At 33.9% G+C, this 22,964-nt stretch overlaps 2 protein-coding genes across 2 annotated transcripts in view; both read right to left on the bottom strand.

Moving 5' to 3' along the window:
• LOC149411549 (uncharacterized) overlaps positions 1-7,509 on the bottom strand; it is a 56,866-nt gene extending 49,357 nt beyond the window's left edge. The window contains exon 1 of the mRNA XM_089646795.1: positions 7,132-7,509. The gene's annotated coding sequence lies outside the window, so the exon portion shown is untranslated. The remainder of the gene's footprint in view (positions 1-7,131) is intronic.
• A 5,619-nt stretch (positions 7,510-13,128) lies between these two features.
• The window catches only part of Zip99C (Zinc transporter Zip99C), a 54,009-nt gene continuing 44,173 nt past the window's right edge, over positions 13,129-22,964 (bottom strand). The window contains exons 5-8 of the mRNA XM_089646946.1: positions 21,879-21,999; positions 18,227-18,312; positions 17,055-17,124; positions 13,129-15,444 (exon numbers count right to left, since the gene is read on the bottom strand). Coding sequence (XP_089503072.1) covers positions 15,269-15,444; positions 17,055-17,124; positions 18,227-18,312; positions 21,879-21,999 — 453 coding nt within the window. The 3' untranslated portion in view covers positions 13,129-15,268. The remainder of the gene's footprint in view (positions 15,445-17,054; positions 17,125-18,226; positions 18,313-21,878; positions 22,000-22,964) is intronic.

Raw genomic sequence — 22,964 nt, 5'->3', positions numbered from 1 at the left:
CCGTTTCTGCACAGAGTCAAGGGTTTTTTTCAGGTATTTTGGGGCTCCAGACCAGAGATGGCTGCCAAATTCGACATTAGGGCGCACTTGCGATTTGTACAGGGTGAGCAGTTGTGTACTATTAAAGTATCTGCGGGCCCTGTACAGTACGCCCAGCTTCTGAGAGGCCAACTTTACTCTGGCTTCGATGGAGCCCCCGTACCTGAGCTGGTCACTTATAGTTACACCAAGCATATCAATGGAAGGATGTGTGTTTATATTGGTTTTGTGTGTTACGTGTAGGTTTTATTTTTATTTTATGCTAAGACATTTTGGTAATATTGTCTTTTTTGTTCTTTAATCCATTTTGTAATTTTGTGTGTGAATTTATTTTTATTTTCCTCAATTTTAATTTCAATTTTTAGACTGTTGAAAGCTTTTATAGCATGGTATTGGTAGTGTCCAGAGATGTGCAAAATGAGTACCCAAAACCATTTGAAATGCAAAATGGAAATGGGTCAAAACTTTTCCATTTGAAAATGCAAAATGCAAAATGGTTTTTAGAAAAGCATTTCAAATGCAAAATGCAAAATACCTATTTTCAAAATGCATTGAAAATGCAAAATGGTTTCTCAGGTCAAACAATTAAAATAATTATAAAATTTTAAAACGATTTTGTCATTTAATAATGGACATCAATGTAGAACAAACATATTACATGATGTTAAATCCAAAAACACCACGACTACAGATTATGAAACCACAAAAAATTTGCGCAGGACTAATGTTGCCAACGTAAAAACATAGAAACTGCTATCTAACATTTAACATTACAGCGTCATGGCCCCATGTTCAGTATTTGAATCAGTATTTTTTTGTAATGGTATCACTCAATTGCCAAGGCTTCTACCAGGGAGCAACTTGACAAATGGAAATTATCTCTCATAGCGAGGTTGAGGACCGACGGATATTTGGGGCTTATAAAAAAAGATGAGTGGAGATAGTAGGAAGAATGTTGCAAAAAAGCATTTAAAATGGAAAATGCATTGAGAAAAGCATTTAAAATGCAAAATGCAAAATGGCTTTTAGAAAAGCATTTAAGGTTAAACGCAACGCTTGTTGTATTCTACGTGTTCACAGATGGCGTTAATTAATTAATTTTGTTTAAATACGCTTTTGCAAGGTATTGCTTTACAGTATTAAGACAAATTATTTGTTTGCGCCCTCATATACGCAATATGAATATGAATAAATAGTTTTGTCCATATAAAAACTCAATTCTATCGAGAAAGGCATACAAATACAATATTGGATTGAATCATCGGTAAAATATTGTATTTGTGTGCCTTTCTCGAAAGAATTAAGTCTTTAAACGAACAAAACTATTGATTCATATTCATATTGCGTATATACGGGCGCAAACAAATGATTTGTCTTAATATTATAAAGCAATACCTTGCAAAAGCGTATTTAAACAAAATTAATTAATTAACGCCATCTGTGAACACGTAGAATACAACGAGCGTTGCGTTTAACCTTAAAATGCAAAATGGAAAATACCCATTTTGCATTTTGCATTTCCATTTGAAATGGATTTATTTGAAGTAAAGCACATCTCTGGTAGTGTCTTTGTCCAATGCTTGAATTTACTGTCGGAGTTTTTATGTTTTCTTTGTACGCTTGTCTAACTGGTCTGTTAGTGTTATTTTGTGTAAGTTGAAATTAGTTTTTTTGTCAAAAATGTAGTTTAGTAGTGTTTTAACGTATAATTGGCGTATATCTAGTACGTCACAGCTGTTGAATATTTTGTCTGTATCAGATTATTATATAATTATATTATTATTATATTATTTATTCAACGTTGTCCCTGGCGGCGGCGTGAGTGTGTTAAAACCAAATAATTATAATTATAAGTAAACGTAATGAGAATGAATAACGAGAAAAAACAGGGAAATAAAAGGGACGCTTTTGGTACGTATACATTTGCGAACCGAACCACGAGCCGATCCACGAATTACAGGAAAGGAACGAATTTAACTGCAAGCGGCGTTTGGTGCCATTTGCGGTTTCTTCATTATTTTTCCATAAGTTGAGGTTCAGTTCGGCAGTTCGGCTCACATATGTATACGTAGTATTAGATGGTTTGGGCAAGTAAAACGAATGCACAAAGGAGTCTAATGCCACGTCCAGGGTATCGATTCTCCAATCCAGACCGCTCGCAATCGCCGTCGAAAGTACATACACTGGTCGAAATTCTTATTCTTGAGTCTCGTCGAAGGTACATATTTACATACGCCAAACTTCAAAATTCATTCCACTTCGTCAAGAATCGAGGCGAATTGGTCTGTTGGACGACAATACGATACGAACTTGCAATGCAATACCGTCCAAACAGTTGGCGTTGTGTTACATGTTGCATTGAAGCACTACGAAGAAATGCAAAATGATGTGTTTTGCTTATAAATATTTAAGATGCTTTAATTAAATACTGCGAGAAGAAAACATCTTGACCTTTGAAATAATCGAGCATTTTTTCGTTAAGAAATAGGTCTATAAAATTGTTTTAAAGTACAAAACATCCTACTTTCGAACCCCTTTTCGGTGATAGTTTTATTTATTTATTTATAGATAGATACAAAAGAAAGTACAAATTACATATTAGGAAGCTTTGCCTGTCCAACTAGGAAAGTTTCCCGTTCCAGGACAGACCAATTGACAGGTGTAGTTCAAAATATTCCTTGAAATGTACATAATTAAATAATTTAAAAAAAATCATTTTTCTCTGCAACTAAGAGTTGTGTAATGAAGAAAAAATATACATGTGTTCTAAAAATACTGCATGTGTCAAAAGAGATGTCGGAATCCTTCAGGTTTTGATTTTGATTGAATAATTTGAACCAGCGCCCTTGAGGTGATTTTGCACAAAAACGGCGCTATATAAATCATCCAAATATTATTATTATTCTTCTGATTGGATCCCTGACACCAGCATTTCCCAGCAGTTATCTGGCGGTTAATCCTCTCTGCCTACCACTGTGGGGAAACGGCGTGATGGTTAGTTAGTCGGTTAGTTTGTCCCTTACGAAATCGGTTCAACCATCTTTGGCACAATATAGTGAGATAGATATAAGTCCATCTTGTAACTTCGACAAAAAAGCAATCGTGTGTTTTTATTTGTGGTAGTGTCCCTTACGAAAGCGTCAGTCATCTTTGTAATGCTAAAGAGTCAATTTAACAGATTCTAGTAATAAAATTGCAAGCGTTGTATTTGTATAAAAAGCCATCTAGATTTGCAATATTTTTGTCACTACCCCACAATAGTCCCAACTGTCCTGAGCAAGTGGCACTATGACATCCCCAATTTTGGGCATGTTCTGAGAATGAAAGTAGTGGGGAGAGGAAGGAGATGAGAAAAATATAGTTTGGGATATACTGAGTAGTCAGTTCTGATCACTAAACACAGCTTACACCATTTCAAGCAACGTTTTGATTCCGGGCGATTCTGAGAGTATCTACCACGCTGGAACGTATACAGACGTTTGGTTTGGTCCATCTTTGCTTGTTATAATAAAATATTTCAATCCTACCGGCTGCGCCAAATATAAAGTATGGAAGTATGGAAGGTCGTACACAATAATACTCTTAGGTGATCTATGTACTGGTATTTATTGGGGAGCTGCTTGTAACAAAAAAGGGACAATCCTAGTTTGCATCGCCTTTTATAGGATCTCGCAAGCATGCTATCTCGCTTGCACTTACACACTTTCATAGACATCACAACCCTTTAGGCCTCGGAAGGACATTACTAGCCACAAACATCATATTCCATTATAGCCTCTGAAGGACATATCTGACCGGTGCGTCGATACATTATTAAAGTATTTTTATCTTTTCTATATAATGCGTAGATATGTGATATGTTCGTCATTAGAAAGATAAATAAATAATTAATCTTCACAGTTTGTATCAAATATTTATACATTATTACATGAATAATTTTTTTTTAAATTGTCAACGTGCATGATTACGAATTTCGACATTTTTTAATGAAAGTTAAAAAAAATATTAAAAAATTTTTATTGTATAAATGGTATAAAAAGTAAAGTAACTGTTTTATTACTTATTACCTACACAAAAGTAATATTTTTTATAAATATCGAATTCTTTCAAAATTATGGACGTTCCGAGTCAAAATGTCCCGGTAAGTTTTATTGTTAACATTTTCATGTTTGATGTTAAAAAATATATTTTTTAGAAAGACTAGTGTGTTTTTGAAATGCAAATATTTCAAAGATAATTATAGTTTTTAAAATAGTATTTCTTTTAACGACAACTTCAAAAAGAAGTAATATGTAGCACATTTTAGATATCTCGGGAGGATTACGAAATTCCCAGAAAATTCACCATGTCTTTAGGACTTGTTGGTAAAAAGATTTAAAAACCTGAAGGGTTAAAAATTTCTGTTGAGTTCTGGATTCATAAAATTAGCACATCTGTTTCTGTATTCAATTTCTAGATCTACTATTTTTATTTCTTAATGTGACTCGATATAGAGTTTATAAAATACGTTTAACTAAAAAAAAATATAAGACAACATATTTTTTTTAGATTTGTGCTGCTTTATGTTTTCAGTATATGCCTGCGGAGACATAGTAAGGTGTTTTATAAGTTACTAAAATGACCACACATCTGTCACAGTTGATAATATATAGTTTAATAAAATGCCTAATGTGACTAATATTTAATTTGGTAAAAAGATATTACAATGTTAGACGCAAAAATAAATCGACTGTACGCCTACGAAATGTTATTCAATCGGTTATTTATTATATCTGTGCTATTTTAAATGTTAAATATGAGTCATTGTTTTATTTGGAAATCATGAGTGAAAAAGTAATATAAATAATTCATTACGATGACCAAACCCGGAGATTTAAAGAATTTTAAAACGAGAAACGAAATTTGTTCCTGATATCGTGGGAAGACCCAAAACACATGGAGCACGCCTAATTACAGAAGCAATTGAAATTCGTATAAACCCCAATTAATAATTTAAGACGACAGGGCTAAGCTCAATAGTTCTTGGTAATAATTGACGGCTACACCAAATTTAAACGCAAAAAACCATCTTAAACTACAGGGTTTTCCAATAAGAGGTGTTATTTTGATATTCAATCGTAAAAGATCAATGGTTTCGTTGCTTGTGTGGCACGTAGCGCCGACTTGTTGAAAGTAAACGTTGTCCAGATCAATACCATCCATTTCCGGCCATAGCGCAATCCATTCACCGTAACTGTTGCTTCAGCCTCCTTTTCGAAAAAGTAAGGTCCAATGACCCCGCCGGACCATAAACCGTACCAAACAGTCACACGTTGAGGATAGAGAGGCTTTTCAACAATAACTCTTGGGTTTTCCGAGCCCCAGATGCGACAATTTTGCTTGTTGACGAAGCCACCGAGGTGGAAATGGGCCTCATCACTCAAGATGATTTGCATTTGATTCACTCAAGTGAATTTTAATAATTTCAATGCGTTGTTGAAGCGTGTATCTTTCCATTTTCATTAATGGCGTAGTTTCTACTTGTCAAACGTCAAAAAATGACAGCTTCAAAAGTAACATCTACCGAAATAGCGGGCTATTCAAAATAACACCTCTTATTGGAAAACCCTGTATAATGTATTACCAGCTTTTAGCTTGAATTTTGCGAAACGGTATCACACCTACATGAGCATACACTTCAGCAAAATCTTTACACATCTGCCCTGATGATGGACACTGTAATGCTATCCGAAAAGTTGGCTAAAGAAGTAGTTACCGCAACACGCCATAATAACTTAAAAATAAATCACTATAGTACTTTTGGCCTTAAAAATCTCAAATCATATCGAATCTGCAATACATTTAATTAAGCGAATTCAAAAATGTTTTTTCGACATTGATGAACATAATAGAAGAGTAGTACCTGTACCCTGTACCTATGAATGCGACGATGTATGATTGTGAGTGACACAAGAAGAGTGTGTGAAGATAGAGTCGTGTTTCGACCTATCCTCTCTGCCTACCCCTGCCAGGAAACGGCGTGAACCTTAGATAGTAAGTTTTAGGACCAAACTATAGTTAATTCGGTAGGTAGGCATTCGTAGAAAGAAATCATTTTATGTTCAAATCTGGTTCGATGAACTCAAATTCGCTTTGTATTTAAGCGCCATTTAAAAAATTGGAATCAGTTTTGTAAAGAATTCAGATAAGCTATGAAGTACATACCTACAAACTATATTTTATTACTAAAAAAATGCAAATGATTTGTGAAGAATCAAGAATTTATACTATTCCGTGATTTTTTACGGGTCTGCGCCAGTTTCTGTTAATAATAATTCGGTTATTTGAAATACCGAAAAGGCCTTGGTACAAGAGGTTAGGTTAGGTCCTAAATTATATTTTCTGCATTTTTCTTCTATATTCTATATTTATATATTTTTAAAAAAAGGTTTCAGATAACTGGGTAAGAAAGTACCTGCCCAAAAAATAAAAACTAATTGTAAAACAACAACAAAAAAACAGCAGACTTTATAACAATTGTTTTTAGTAAATGAAAGTAGGTTTTAAATGCGTTAAAATATTATAATGACCCTCCCACACTAGCGTGTTTTTGTTAAATAAAATTGAAATTATTTTATTTTATTTCTCGGTAGGTAAGTACCCTACCTAGGTTCTTATTTCTAATTCAAATTAATGAATCAACCTGTTCTATGCACATTCTTAATACGAAATCCGGTTTGTCGTGAGAAAATATATACAATTCCTTTTACAATACTAAGCGACAATTTGTAATCGAAATAATAAATCCACGAAACTAATTGCCGCTATTAGACAATGTTATTCAAAGATTATTTCACAACAGGTGTTAATTTAGTACCATTGTAATAAAAACCATCATGAAATTAATATTGTTAACCTAATAAAACCCGTTAAAAATAAAAATATGAAGAAATAAAATCGTTGGGTAGGTACTTGATAAAGATGAAAAAAAAAATCATATACAAAAATAAATTGTTGCAACTAAGCCTTCTAAGTTATGGTCAAATTTCGTATGAATCATGATCGTTTTGATGAAATTATAATGCAAAACAATTGAAAGAGAGTTGAACTTACAATTATTATTTTCGTTGAATCTGCAGTCAGAATCTTAAAAATGTACCAGCGAGGTTCAAATCCTTCTAAAGTCGGGAGTCCATAACTTCACAACACAAACTGACAGTACTGAGTCCATTTATTTGATTTTACATTATTTAGCACCACAACTCGGCGTGAAACTTTCAAAGAAACAACACAACGCACTTTGCACAATGATGAGCCTTGTCTAGTGTGAAATTTGACGGATATTATTACAAGAAAGAAGTGTGTCAACGTTTTATAGACAATATCAACTTTCATACATGACACCTTAAGCGCAAACTTGGGCTAACTGACAGTCGGTAGTCAGTAGGCAGTTCTGCAGTCTCTATACTGCTCTATACGTTAAAACTTCATACAAACATAAACTTTATACAGGTAGACATAGGTAGGTGAATGTAAATAGGTAATCAGCAACGTTGCCAGGTCGTGGAAACTCACTTGCAACGGCTTTAAAAAATCCCTAGAAATATGAAAAACTCCCTAGATTTCAGACGGTCGTGTTATTTTGTTAAATAATATCAATATCGATTGTGGTTTGGTAAAACTTTTCAAATCAAAAATGAAAACTTTACAGAAGACGATAAAAACGAATATTTGCAAATTCGTTAAACTAATTAAAAATCTTAAAATTTATGTATTTATATTATGTAAGTGGTTATTTGTTTTACAAAATTTTGATATAAAATAAAGCCTTTCTATTTATAATTTTAGGATATTTGAGAATTGAATAATTTTATCTACGGTTTTTTGAAATAACCTAAAAACAATTTAGGCATAAGTTTAGTTTTTAGTTTTAAAATGCCTTAATCAGCAAAATTTGCTTTACCATGTTGTACTTTGAACACTAGTCTATACGAAACCACTTAAAATCAACATTACCAAAAAATGTGACTTGAAGGGATTCACCAAAACACAGTCGATATGCTTATAATATTACCTAAGCAAAACAAACTGCTTTTTATGTCATAGGTAAAAATGCTTCAAATTCCGTAAAAATATCCATAGAAAAGCCGCACTTTCTGTGGTGGAATTCTCCGTTTCTCCCTAGGTTTAGGGATTTTTTTCATAGACATGGCAACGTTTACGTCAGGTAAATTGGTACAGTACCACCAACATAACTTGGCGGTTGCGGGTGCTGGCGTAAAATTTGGTAGGTGGGTTTTAAATAAATAAGTGTACAGGTAGATAATGTAAACACGCTGATGAAAATATGTTGTTATTTTTAAATGATTTCTCACGATATAACAAAATATGGTAAATATTTAATTTATAGATAAAAAATCTACCAGCACTTTGTTGCATCTAAAATGACAATGTAAAAAAATATTAACTACCGAAAATGGAAAATAACATTGGTGAGTATGTACTTAAATAATAAAAAAGCACGGACATGAAATTTGATCAGCTTTATTTAGATAAACATCGTCGGCATTATTTTGTTTTTGTGGTTCCTGATTTCATCGTTTTCATCCCTGGTACTGGCGGCAAATTTAAACTAAAAGTTAGAGGTAAATTTTTCAAAATACAACGTTTATCCGTAAAATAAACACTTAACCTGTTTTTATTCTTCGTGTTTATCATCTGGGGATAAAAGCCAGCCTTATTTTCTTACACAAAACCAAAGAACAAAGAAAATAATTGCTCCAAAATATTAGGTAGATACCAACTTACTCATATTATAAAGAGTATTACCTACGTTGTTCACCTACACGTATCATCCGCGGTGTTTTTAAAGCAGACAAATATTTTAATACATACCTAACTATTACGTTATATTAGAATTAATTACAAATAATAAAGTACCTGTCTACTCTAGTCATATCAGTAGATTTGTAGGCCATCTATTGGATGGAAAATTACTTAAGTCCTAAATAAGCTTCTAAGAACATTCATAGGTGGCTCTAATACCCATTAAATGAAAAATATATTTTGACAAGCATGAAAATTACTACAGAAAAAGGATTATTTTTTGAAGTACTCATAAACAGAATCATCAAAGTCTTCGGCTCGTTGGAGGTTATAAAAATCGTGTATCTGTCGCTAGTACGCAGCTTGTTAGAATACAATTCAATAGTGTGGTCCCCATACTACCAGATTCATATAAAAAATATTGAATGTGTGCAGTACAAATTTTTAGGATTTATTAACTTCATATTACACATACCTATTCAACAAATAAACTATACATTCTTACTAAATACAGTTTAAATACATTCCCTAGAGAACAGAAGAAAAATAAATGACATTACTTTTTTATAGATTATTCACTCCAAACTAGATTGTTGTGAACTCCTGCAACTCATAGATTTCAGAGTACCTACTCGAGCAACTAGGCAAAATATATTATTCTGCAACAATAACTTCAGTACCAACTACCACATACATGCACCTATTTCTCGCTTTAACACACTTGGAAACAAATTCACTTCAAATATCGACATATTTAATATAAGTTTGCCTGTGTTCAAGAGATACCTGAATGACATTTTCATATAGCATATTTAAAGAGCGATTGCGTACATTTGTTGTTTTCTTGTAGATATGTTGTGAACCTTAAAAATATTGTTAATTTTTCTTGAAGTTTTAAAAATAAAAAAACCTTCTGTTGTCACTGTATTTTGCAGTAAATTATGTAAAAAATGTATCATGTAAAAGCCCATCAGGGCGTTTAAATTAATAGATAAAATAAAATAAATAGTCATGGTATTTAGTTGGTACCAGTCGATACAGACTGGTTTCCTTGAATAAACTAATAAAATTTCTAAAAGTGTATCACACTTTCTCTGAACAGCAACAAAAATATACCAATCAATAGCAGATTCTACAGTACATTTGAGTACATTGGTGACCGGATAACTCATCAAAATGATAAATCATCACATTTTTAAAAAGTTATATAAAGTCATGGAAAGTGATGAAACAAAAACTTTATTAACTGGGTTAAGTAGGTTAGGTTAGGTTAGGCTTAATTTTTTTTTTCATTGTTTCTAATGACTTTATATCACTTTTTAAAAGTGTGGTGAATTGTCACTGTGTTGAGTTATCATGGAACCGAGTACATTACATAGCTTGCAGTTGTTATGTCATTCTTAAAATGTTCTTTATTCTTTTGGTTTAGGCGTGCATCAATTTTTTTTAATTACACCACTGAAGACTCCCCTGTCTGCACAGTGTTAAGAGATGGGAATTATTTCGCCATCCGGTTGGGTCGTGTTGTTAGGCTGATCAAAGACTATGGGAAGAAGAGACGGCTCTAAGGGTTCAGAAGTGGAAGGTCAATCGAAGTAAAAATGAATATGAAATTTTAATACATATTGCTAATTCATAGTGAATATTATAAAAGCGGCAATGTATGTAATTAATTTACCAGTACCCACTTATTCTGAATCTGGTTGTAAAATACTATCTAATTTAAGATTATTTATCTTATTATTTACACATATAACTAATTAATGTTTTTTTTTTCTTTTCCTCTTTTAGATCTTTTCCTACTAAAACTTTTTTAATCACTAACTCCAAACTCAGTCCATTGTGTATTAGTTGACTTAAAAGTAAACAATAAAGCATAATTACCTATACATTACTTTGATTGCACCCGCAAATGAACTGATAAAAATTATAATTTTTGATTTTAACCTCTTTATTTTTCTCTCTTGTAACATAAACTAATTGTCACTTTATTTGAATTTGTTTGCCATGATTCAATGAATTATTTGCGATTTCTTTCAATATGATATCCACAGAATTTGACGTTTTAAATTATTCTATGCAAATTACATCAACAATGATAAACATAATTTCACAAACTAATATTCAAGTTCAAGATGGCTATCATTTATCACACAAAAAACTTTCACATATTAATCTCACCGCGGTAGTGTCCGAGTATGCGGGAACATTGGAGGTCTAGAGTCCATTTTTATGAAATTGTAGTCATTTATACCAAAAAATTAGCTTCCTTGCGAGAGCCCCGAAGGGATGACAATAAGTCACCTATACCGGGACGGGAAAGTGGTGGGTCCCTCCAATGTACGAAAATCCCTTTAAAATAAATTTTGTATGATACTAAGCATAACATCAGACACAATAGTGTTTACCTCCTTTTGTCTGTATAGCAAAGAGAAAGAAAGGAGATAGCTTGGGGACAAAACTTGAAGTGACCCACGGTAGGTACATACAGTAGCCTCTCATATGGACGCTAAAAGGCACTGGAACCCGCTATTACCATATGAATATTAAAACTAAATTAATAATCGGGTAGTTTACTAAATCCTTTTATATATTAATACTGTTGCAGCATATTTTGGGAGGTCATTGACCAAAAGACCCCCGTAAAAGAGCCGCCGCTGGTGGGAAGAGATTTAATAATGCGGGTCTTAAAAAGGCCTGGATTATATGAAGAAGGAAAAACGGATGCCAATAGCTCGTGCCTCGTGCCACATGCGAGCAGACTTCCACAAAAACGAGTTGGAGAAAAAACCCATTCTGTGTAAGTAATTGTGAATGGATGTTTCACTCATCTCCGTCAAGTTTTGTGTGCATGCAAACTGCGTGTATAGGGATCAATTCTACTAGTTCCTTCGAGAATGGTCGATTAAAATACCTGTGGAACAGACTCGGTACGCTTACATTACGTCCGCGCATTAAGCAGTGTTTCCATTAGGCAAGTAACCTGCGTACAAGTCTGATGGCACACCTGATGCAGATTACTTGCAGGCACATTGGAAACCGCAAATTGACTTGCTCGCAGGTTGGCAGTCACTGTAATGGCGCCAAATAGCCATTTTTAAAACAAAACAACCACAAAGCACACACCTCAGTGAGTTGCCACCAAGTACTAACTTGCCTTGGGTTGCGTATTTTTACTAGGCAAGTAGCCTGCAAGCAGGTTGAAAACTTCAAATTCAGTTGCATGCAACCTACACATGCAACGCAGGTAAAGGTTTCCACTATGCAAGCTTCTTTCAACTTGCAACCTGCGTGCAAGCTACTTGCATAATGGAAACGCTGCTTTACATTACGCATTACGCTGGTAATCAGTGTGTTAGCAAAGTATTGTTAATGAGACAGACAGACAGATGACACAGAATCAAGCATGTGACTCCCAAATTCAATAGTTTAATCTTTGTACGGAGTTAGCAGCTGGTCACTATTAAAGAATGTTAGCCCTATACAAGATGCCAAAGTTTCTTGGAAGCCAGATTTAGCCAGACTTCTACAGAGCCCAGATACTTACTGATACTGACCTGAGATACTTCCTGCAAGCACTTCAACAGAGTCTTCGTATGTAGACATTTCATCAAACAATCTTGATAAATAAAGCAAAACATTCTTTCAGCTTTATTAAATCAAAACACCAAGGACGGGTTGTTTCGGAGAATTTGAACAATTCATCAAATTTCAACGTTCATTTTCGGGTTCTGTGAAAGTCCTATTCAAGTTCTGTAATTATATCATTGTTGGCTAGTTGCTTGACAAAACTGAAATAAAAACAGAAGTTGAAAAAATCTTTCACAGAACTTGAAAATGAACGTTGAAATTTGATGAATTGTTCAAATTCTCCGAAGCAACCCGTCCTAAGAAGAAGTTCCGGCTAATCCCATTAAAAATGTTTGTAAACTCATACGGAGTATTGAGGTGTGATTATTATTATCTCCTATAGGGGGTTGGCTATCATCAGGGCAACACTCACCCCGCAGGCTGCGGCCCGGAACAGCTCTGCAGAACTGCACCTGTACCATCCGCCTACATTTTGAAAATGCTGTCTTTCTCTGCTATAATTTGGTTCTTGTATTGTTCATTCCTTGTATTACTAAAATTAAATAGGCATTCAAATAAAATAAAAAATGTTAAATATTCTTTAGCACACATTTTTATTCAGTCTATAATATCTGTGATGACACATTGTTGTCTAATTTTTTTCATGGTTTTAAACATAATATTATTATTAATTTGATGTAGTATTTATTTACAATATTTTAATTACAATCTAACTATTATAATTTTTTTTTCATAATATGTTATTATTTTTATTTAAATAATTTCATTTTATATTTTGTACTAAAAATACATTTATTTACAAGGATGGTAACATAAAAAAATATGACACTATTTTTTAAACTAAAACATATTTTGTGACATATATGAAGTTTATTATAAATAAAGTACTTATCTAGTACTCAAAGGAATAAATTTTTGATATTATAGTACAAGATTTATAATTTCTAAAAAATAAAAAACAGCTTACAAAAAAATAATAACCAAAAAATATTTTTTCTTTTTTTCACATTACAGTATGTATAAGTGTTGTATGTTTAAATTTGACTGCGTAAGACGGAAATTTCTGGGGTTTATTTACACTGTGTATTCCAAGTTTGCATAGTATAAATAATTTTATATAAAAATGAGCATTTGAATAGAAAAAAATCTCAAGTAATAAAATAAATAAAAGTATGAAATATTTCATCTTATGAAAATAACAAATAAATCTCAATCACATAAAAAATAGATGTAAAAATTCTATACTGCTTCGTGGAATTAACGGAAATATTAGCCAGTTTAAACACAAATTTAAGACAATAATAAAATGATGGCCAAAAATTAGATGTTAAGAAATAAAGTAGCTATCCATTGATATAAAAAATAAAAATAAACATTGGTCCTCTGCTACTAAGCTATTCAATGAAAATGGGCTTATAGATTCTTTTGCACACACTGAACAGAAAAACTCTAGAAGTGTGATCTAACCTTTCAACTCCTAGGCCTCAGACAGGCAAATGAAATTAATTGGGTACCTACCTTTTTCAATTTCATTCAAAGTAAGGGAAATGGAGTTACTTCAGGCACACCACGCCCACAATCTGTCGATTTATCTCACTTTAAATGTGTAGAAATTAAAATTTAAACAGTTTTGGTGCAAAGTTACCAATTTGCACATCCAACATTGTTAGTTTGGGACTTTCGATTAAATTAAATCACTAGGAAATTTCTCAATTGATTGGTACACACTGGAGGGAGACAGAGACGGCAGGAATGGAAGTGTTACCTAGAGAAGGTCAGAACTCTTCAAGAGTTATAGCACCGATGATATACCTTGCACTAAAGAATCTCTGAGGTGATTTTTCACAAAAATGCTGCCATATAAATCTTCAAATATTATTATTTAATTACTGGGAATTTTGAAGAAAACAGTGAAACTCTCTTAGGAAGTTTTCTAAGAGACTTGAAAAAACTTATTTGTAAGAAAACCTTACATTTTACGAGATAAACATTGCCATTTTTTAAATTTTCGTCTTGTGCATGGACATAATCTTTTAGGTGGGTTTCACTGCAGTGAAAACATTACTTTTTATACAGGAAAATTTCAAATTTGGGAACCAAATAAGTAGTTTCGCTGCAGAAAAAAAGACTTCTCAAAAATGAAAACTTCTTACGGGGGAACATTATAAGAGGGTTTCACTGAAGTGAAAATAGAATTTTTATACACAAAAATTCATATGTGAACCTTATAAGTGGGTTTCACCATAGTGAAAACAGAACTTCTTACGTGAGAAACTTATTAGTGTGTATCATAAAAGTGAAAACAGATCATCTTAAGTACGAAACTTCTTATGTGGTAGCCTTATAAGTGGGTTTCACTGCAGTGAAAACAGAAATTCTTATCCATAAAAATTTCTTATGTGGGAACATTCTAAGGACGGGTTGTTTCGGAGAATTTGAACAATTCATCAAATTTCAACGTTCATTTCCGGGTTCTGTGAAAAACTTATTCAAGTTCTGTTTTTATATCATTGTAGGCTAGTTGCTTGACAAAACTGAAATATAAACAGAACTTGAAAAAATCTTTCACAGAACTTGAAAATGAACGTTGAAATTTGATGAATTGTTCAGATTCTCCGAAACAACCCGTCCTAAGTGTCTATCACTAAAGTGAAAACAGAACTTCTTATGAGGGAACCTTATAAGAGGGTTTCACCATTATTGCACAGATTTTGCAAAGAATTAACATAAACGAATTTCGCAAAGTGTAGTGTCTGAACTTTCCTATTATAAAAATAAAGCATATTTGTTTACAATAATACATATAATTTAATATATTGAAGGTTTCATTGACTTAATCTATTAATACGGTGAGTATTCCCATAATAGCGATGCCGAAAAGTAGCGCAGAAAGCTGCTTCAGTGACTCTATGGGGCTCTCCTCTTTCAGCAGGTCGGGCAAGACGGTGATGAGGGAGATGTGCAGGAAACCGCCGGCGGTGAAGGGGAGGATCCAAGACGTCTTGGCCTCTGGAAGCATTCAAAATATATATTATTTGAAAATCTAAACTCAACGATGGAGTGCCGATACCAGTGTCAGGATGAAATTTAACAAACGTGAATTCATGTACCAATATTACACACAGCCGGATTTACACTTTTTTTACGTTATTTATTTCTTCATGTTCTCTATAAAACAGTTATACACCCATTTATTAAGGAGACAATTACAAATTTGAGGTATATGTGGGGGCAGTTTTACTATTTTGTGACATACTTCAAGTAGTGCTGAACTGCCAGTAAATGATGTTAAAAATGCAGAATCGTTAAGCAGTTGAGTCACTCTGTTGATTGGCGCATTCTGATAGGCAGAAGACTTCACTTCAGAGCATAAAAAAGTGCAAGAGATCTCCCACAAGTGTACTGTACTCTTTCAAAATAGGTGCATTAAGTATATGCAGACAAATTAATTTAAAAGCCCCATGGGCATATAAAAAGAGGAAACAGTTCCAGAGATTATGTTTAAATATAAATATTTTTCGGTGGGTTTCTGAGGTGTTGAAATCAACTATTCCTGTTAAGAGCATGGATGGTTACTAGCGATGAGTCATGACTCATTTTATTAAGAGCGGGAGCCACGGTACCAGCTCAATATTTGTAAGGCTCAAAGAGTCGACTTAACTGAACGACAGCACAATTGAACGGGAGCTGAGAGTTTGGAGGGTATGAGCAATGAGAATACCGTGCTCGCCCGATACGGCTCTCAGCTCCCAGTGTAAGCGTATGAATGATATCATAGGACTCTTGGGACCAGTACACCGCCTCATACCGTGAGAAAAATAAGATGCTAGGTAGTTAGTAGGTGTAGGTACATATGCCTAAGTCCAGATTGGACTGTCATAGTTTGTTCACGTCTCTGACTAAGTAATAACAATTAACGCTTCGATAAATTTAATTTTTTTAAATATCTCCTGATAAAATATAGAAACCGCTCAATTGGGCCGTGGTACGGTTTACTGCGTGTCCCACGAATACGGCTAATCAAAAAGACCTAGCTCAATTGTGCGACTTGTTCATGAACGACTCATGGCTAATGGATGGATACAGGAATGGGTAATATAAATATTTCCTAATATACAGTATAAACCTCTTTTGTATTGCGGTCATTAGCTCCACCAATAATTTCCCTCAGAACCTACGTCATCTTTGGGGATGTTGTGTGGAAGGCCATGGGTCGAGAAAGTCCTGCTGGAAAAGCCAAAAGGTCTCCCTAAACCAGTCTCTTCCGATCCTGCCCAATATTCAGTGGCAGATGCATCCGACGTCAAGACCTAGACGAGCCTCACCCCGTGAAGTCACCAAATGTAGCAAACCGCTTGGGGTGATGGCAGAGGTGTTGGTCATCCAATAAATGGTTAGCGGCGATACCCTTACCTGCCACCCAAATTCAAATCTCCACCGGGAGAGAACTACGCCTACTGGAATTACTAGCAAACGTCATTTTACCGCCAGCACACAACGAGGATATGTATGTAGCTGGCGGAAACTCGGCATCCCAGTAGTTAAGAGTTGTTTTGCAGCTTAAATTTTGTTGTCACAGAGAAACAATCAAAAATATTATCATTATGTATAATAATTACCGAGTGTGTTGCTGGCACCGCTAAAATAAACTGCCGTCATTGCGCCCACCAAACCTGCAGTCGCTGTCGCCTACAAAGAAAATTATCCGTCAAAACAAAATGAGAATGAAAATAAAATTAAAATGATTAGCCAGAAAGGTTAATGAAAAAATAATAAGGGTTTTGCGTCGTTCCGGGCTTCCTCCTTCTCCTTGATCCAAGTTTTGGACAGCCTTGCAGTACCTATCATCAAGGCAGTTATCACAGGACATTGCAAGGCTGTTTGAAACGGTAACTGGATTAACAGTTATAAAAAACGGGGAACGGTTATAAAAATAAATGTTAATATTATTCTAAGTACAGCGTCTTAGCTGATAATCAATAATTAGCAAAGTCTCAAACCAATAACAGTTTCACCAAAAGACAGATTACTACTATTTGTGCTCAGTAACTTACTGTATTACCGACGCAAATGCTAGGTACATTTAGAATTGTTTATATCAACGATCGATTTAAAAAAATAATTCTCTTCCGTTTTAATACACCGAAGGAGTTAGGTCTCCTAAAAAGGGCTCCTTCAGAACAACACTTCAGGTTTGTAAAGTGTTAGTACAAGGGAATAAAACAATACGATCTGATATTACTTAAGTGTTTTGTATTTGTATCGCGTGAATGCAAGAGGCTCAGAAAAATTCCCCATGCTGACAAAGCCCAAAGAACTCAAAAAGCATCATTAGGTTTGTTGTTTGTTTGTTATTTTCTTCACCTTTTTTCTAAGTTCTGTTTTGTCATGCAACTATCTGAAACGTTGGCTCAAGAAAGAGTAAGGAGGCTCAGCATGGGCAAAAAATAATGGGCAGTGAAAATCTTAACCTATTATTCCTCAAAATATTAATATGGATACATATGAAACTGCTTACTGCGGTTTAAAGCTAATGAATCCACCTAAATTTTACAGTTTTTCTCATATTTTTAGGTTCTACTAATTCGGCACATTATGGCAAGCGACCGTGGTTGAGTGATCCTCGGTTATGAATTCGAAGGTCATGCGTTCAAATCTCCGGCGTTTATTTGATTAATTTGTAACTATTTGGATATATTTGCAGCACGTTCCAGAGTAGCAGATACTTTTTCTAATATTTTTAGGTTCTATAAATCAGAAAGTATATAGATGTTTTAAATTGAGTATTTACTATTTGAGCTTTGGCGGCTTCCCACCGAGTGAATCCACTTCTCAGAAGAATGGCAAAGTCTCCCACCTCATGGGGGATCTCGTGAACTGAAATCAATCATACAAAATTACATGGTTTTATTTTAGTTTCAATACACATTTTTTATTACATATTAACACCTCGACTCCGGTGATGGGTCTGGTTTGACCCAGTGTTTTTAAAAAAAAAGATTTTGCCGCAAATATCTCGTTTAGGCTAATTTCCTTTTGTCTATTCTTTCATCAAATATTTACCCACATTTCGACTCAAAAATGATTAAAATCGGACACGTTTTAAAAAAGTTATAAGAATAATTGTGTTTAAAAACACGCAAAAACTCATTTCTTCTCAGTTGAATTCGAGCAGCCGACGAAACAGCATATCTCTCGCTCTGTCCTTCCGTCTTTGTCTCTCACAGTCCCGCGCAGATGTTGTCAACCATTCGGGCACATTTCTAGTATTGTGATTTTTGTTTGTGACTTTGTTTTAATTTTTTTTTCGTAGCGTACGAACGCAATGGCAAAGCAAAATTATTTATCTGATAATGAGATCGAAAAGCTACTTAACAGTTCGAACAGTGAGATCAGTGATGATGGCGACTTGGAATTCGAAACATTAGATCCAGAATTTGAAAGTGATCCGGAAGAAATATTACTAGAGGAAATATCTGAAAGTGGAAATGGAAGTGATAATGAAGTTAGTGTAGGAAATTCGAATGAATCCGTTGCAGATCAACATTTATACGTGTCGAATTCCGGATTCCAATGGAATTCTGCGCCAACAGCCAGCTCACCTACCAGAAGCCATAACATTATTTCTTCTACCCCTGGATTGAAAAACGGTAGCCAGAACATAGTATCCATCAGAAATGCTTTTGATTTGTTTATTTCAAATGAAATGGTGGAGGAAATTATTGAAAACACGAATAAATTCTGTCAGCTCAATTCGAAAAATTCCAGCTTTCCTAACATTACGAAGACAGAAATGTATGCATTTTTTGGAGTTCTTTTGGCTTCAGGAAGAAATCGCGGCCGAAAGTTAGAACTAAGCGAACTTTGGACTACCGAGGATTTATTCCGGCAGCATTTTTTCCCCTCCGCTTTATCTAGAGATCGCTTCCGCTATATTTTTAGCAATATACGTTTCGATGACATTTATTGAATGATATAATATATCGATGAATTATTTTTGTGAATTTTAGCATTTTTAATATATTTTAACTAATAAAAAACTGTTAAACTTTTTATAATTGGTAGTGCTATATAATTATTTTGCCGCTGAATTTGTAATAATAAATCCATTTGGTGTTTTGTGTATGTATATAAATTTTATTAATCGTCGAATCATTTTTGTATTTTCGTATTTAGAATATTGCTTTTATTCCTTTTTTTTTAAATGAAAATTGTTAATTTAAATTTGTTTTATTGAAAAATAAAAGTTTTAGTATATTTTAATGTGTGTCATTCAATGGTTTTAATTGTGACAAATAAATGTGTGAGGAAGTAAATACTCAACTTGAATTTGAATGCCATTATATAATATTTTCTAATATTTGCATAAGCAATCATCGTTTAATATGGCTATAAATTGAATTTATTTTCTCTTTACACATCTTTCTATTAGAGGTACAGCCACAAGGAAATTATCAAATAAGTGATTTATTTCTGGTATTTTAAATAATACACGATATTCTTGTAAATGCACACCATCGAAAATTTTAATAATTATAGACATAAAAATGTTTGTTTCCGCTGACGAACGCTTCCTGTTCCCCTCTCCCGCACTGCCCTCCTCATTCCCCTTACCATCGCCCGGCACCCGCATCGGCCGTCGGGGCCGTCTTCGATTCAGTCGTTGATTAGCTGTTGCGCGGGATGTCCGCGCCGCTGTATATCGACGAACCGCAAAATTTACGGAACACTAATTTCTAAAACTTTCATGTTCATACAAGAAACACAGGGAATATGTTATGAGTTAATGAGGAACTACAATAATATCATATAAAAGTAAGAATATGAACGAAAAATGCATAAAAAGCCTTTTAATTTCATCATTTCAGCCGGGTCAATCTGGACCCACCACCGCCGCATGTGTTTCATTTTCAACCTCCGGGTATTACGTGTTAACAAATCTCTAAATAGTATTAAACAAAGTCGCTATCCTCGTCTGTCTGTTTGTGCGCTTAGTTCTTCGAGACAATGCAATGGATTATGATATGGTTTTCACTATCAATTAGAAAATTTCTTCCGAAAGGTTTATATATATAATACATGCATATTATATTTATAGAAAGTAGAGAAAATTCGAGCAACACCGGGTACCTAGTACCTAGTTTTTGATTAAAACATTCTTAGCTTAGATATTTGGAATGTTTGCAATTGCAAAAGGCTTGATATTTTTTTTGTTGGTGTCTTTGTGGGAGCTTTTAGGATATTCTTCATAACATCCTTTTGGGTTTTACTTTTTTTTAAATATTAGCTCCACTAAGAAGACCCTGAGGAAAATAATTCTCCTAAGGGTCTATGTAATCTTTGGGGATGCTGTGTAGGGGGTAATTTTTTAGGAAAGCAAGGAAAGTTAGTTCTGGGAAGGAAAAAGGTATAAGGGGTGGGTAGGAATCTGGGGGTCAGTGTGTCCAGGAGTGACAGATGTACAAATTCATCTCTCTCACTGCGGTGCAAGGCGATGTTCGGAGAAAGACCTGTTGGAGGCAAAATATCTCCCTCAACCAGTCTCTGCCGATCTGGCACACCACGCAGTTGGTGGGCAGAGGCATCCCACGCCAAGACCTAGACAAACCTCGCCCCATGAGGTGATACGGCAGAGGTGTTGGTTATCCAATACCCGCTTCCCTCATTGAAGCAAATAGTTGTTTCATGTGATTTGATGTCACAGATCCATAAATTTCTATTCGCTAACTAAATTAACAATTATTACATCATGCCATTTGAGGGTTAACTTTGTGCTCAGTTTTATTCTGGAGCGAAGCGTGCATTAAAGGAACTAACCGTTCGAAGTAAGGTAACTGAATTCAATAGGGAGTTAAGTTTTGAAATTACTCGTAGGTGGGCCTCAACCATTTTGAAAATTTGTATGGCATGCCATGTCTAGTAGTTTATACTTCAATGCAGCCAGTATATTTAGGTGTTTTGAATGTTCAGTTCATGGCATAAGAGAGAAGTAATTTTCATCTCGTTGTAAGAAATTTTTAAAAATATCTCCATTCTTTAGTTATTAATATTAAACATGATTCCTCGGCTGGCTAAGTCCTCCATCACAACACAAGCAACATTTTCCGCTTTCTGTGGTGGTAGTAGGAGATTTTCAAATATTGTCAGGTTATTCGTAACCCGGGAATGTTTGTCTTTCTTTTAAAAAAAAAAAAAAAAAAAAAAAGATTAATTAATCTACCTCCTTTATATTATATTCTTAGAAATCTCTATATTATGTATATGGCAGACACATTAAATTGTTGGACAATTTATTAATATTTCAATGAAAGGTTTTCTGAAGAACAGATGGGTCATAACTTTCTTTACTCCATGGAAAATAATGCTAATATGCTTAATAATCGTAAAATCATTTCTGTAATGGTATAACGTAATAAATATGAAATTGAAACAAGAAATCTCACTTAAAATGGCAAAGGTGGACAGGAGACCCACCCTGAAGGACACCATGAAGGAACCCCCGACTGCCAGTCCATGGGTGAAATTATCAATGGAGTTGGCCATCAAGTTCAGATAGCCTGAAATCTGAAATTAAACAAAAAAAAATCATAAAATTTTACTAAACTATATTTAAATCTTCCCCACAGGAAAAACTAAGCCCTTCCACACACTTTTCAACAAATGATCATCTAGTCAATCCACATTATGCAAGTGCATTATATAACCATAATAAATACAAAACAATACAAGAACAACACGTCAAATCACCAGAGATCAAATGGGAAAATAATTCACCGACTCCAGATATTTTCATATCATAGGGTTCGGCTCGGTAGAACTTCTAACTGGACCTTTAAATCCTACTGATCCTTCATTATAAATATTTAAAAAATCTTTCGTAATCCTACATTTATTTAAAATGACTGATTTTTGCTTTTTTATATATAAATTCTTTGACAGATCTAATACGTCTAAATTTCGAATGAGAGAGCTAGGTATAATGCCAGTAGCTGAAATAACAAATGGTAATATTTTTATAGTCTGAGAATGCCAAATTATTTTTATCTCATTTCCTAAATCTGTATATGTTCTTATTTTTTCAGAAACAGATTTTTGAATTTTACAGGAATTTGGAATAGCGACATCAATGATAAAGTTATTTTTTTTAATTTAGTCATGTAAAACTATATCAGATCTATAATTATAATTTTACTATTTACTACGAATAAACAATTAATGCTGGTTTGGTAGGTACCCCATGCATTTGAATATAAACAATGCACCAACCAAAACTCAGTTATTTCACTGTACACTATTGTTCACATATCAACTTCAATCATTGTTTCAATTTTTAAATTTAAACTAAATACTGATTTGGTAGGTACCCCATTCTTTATGGCAGTAGAATAGAAGTAAAGTACCTATTTAAACTAGGTAAATTCGTTATTCCTTTTTCAAATTTAAACAAAAAATTCCTATTCGCTAGATATTCCATTTTTTGGCAGTAGAATAGAAGTAAAATACCTGCCTTGACAATTTCAATGTTCGAT

The sequence above is a fragment of the Hesperophylax consimilis genome, chromosome 25 (genome assembly GCF_061612785.1).
Source record: "Hesperophylax consimilis isolate HC1 chromosome 25, BYU_Hcon_1.0, whole genome shotgun sequence".
NCBI classification, from domain to species: Eukaryota; Metazoa; Arthropoda; class Insecta; order Trichoptera; family Limnephilidae; genus Hesperophylax; species Hesperophylax consimilis.
This window is presented reverse-complemented; position numbering and strand designations above follow the sequence as displayed.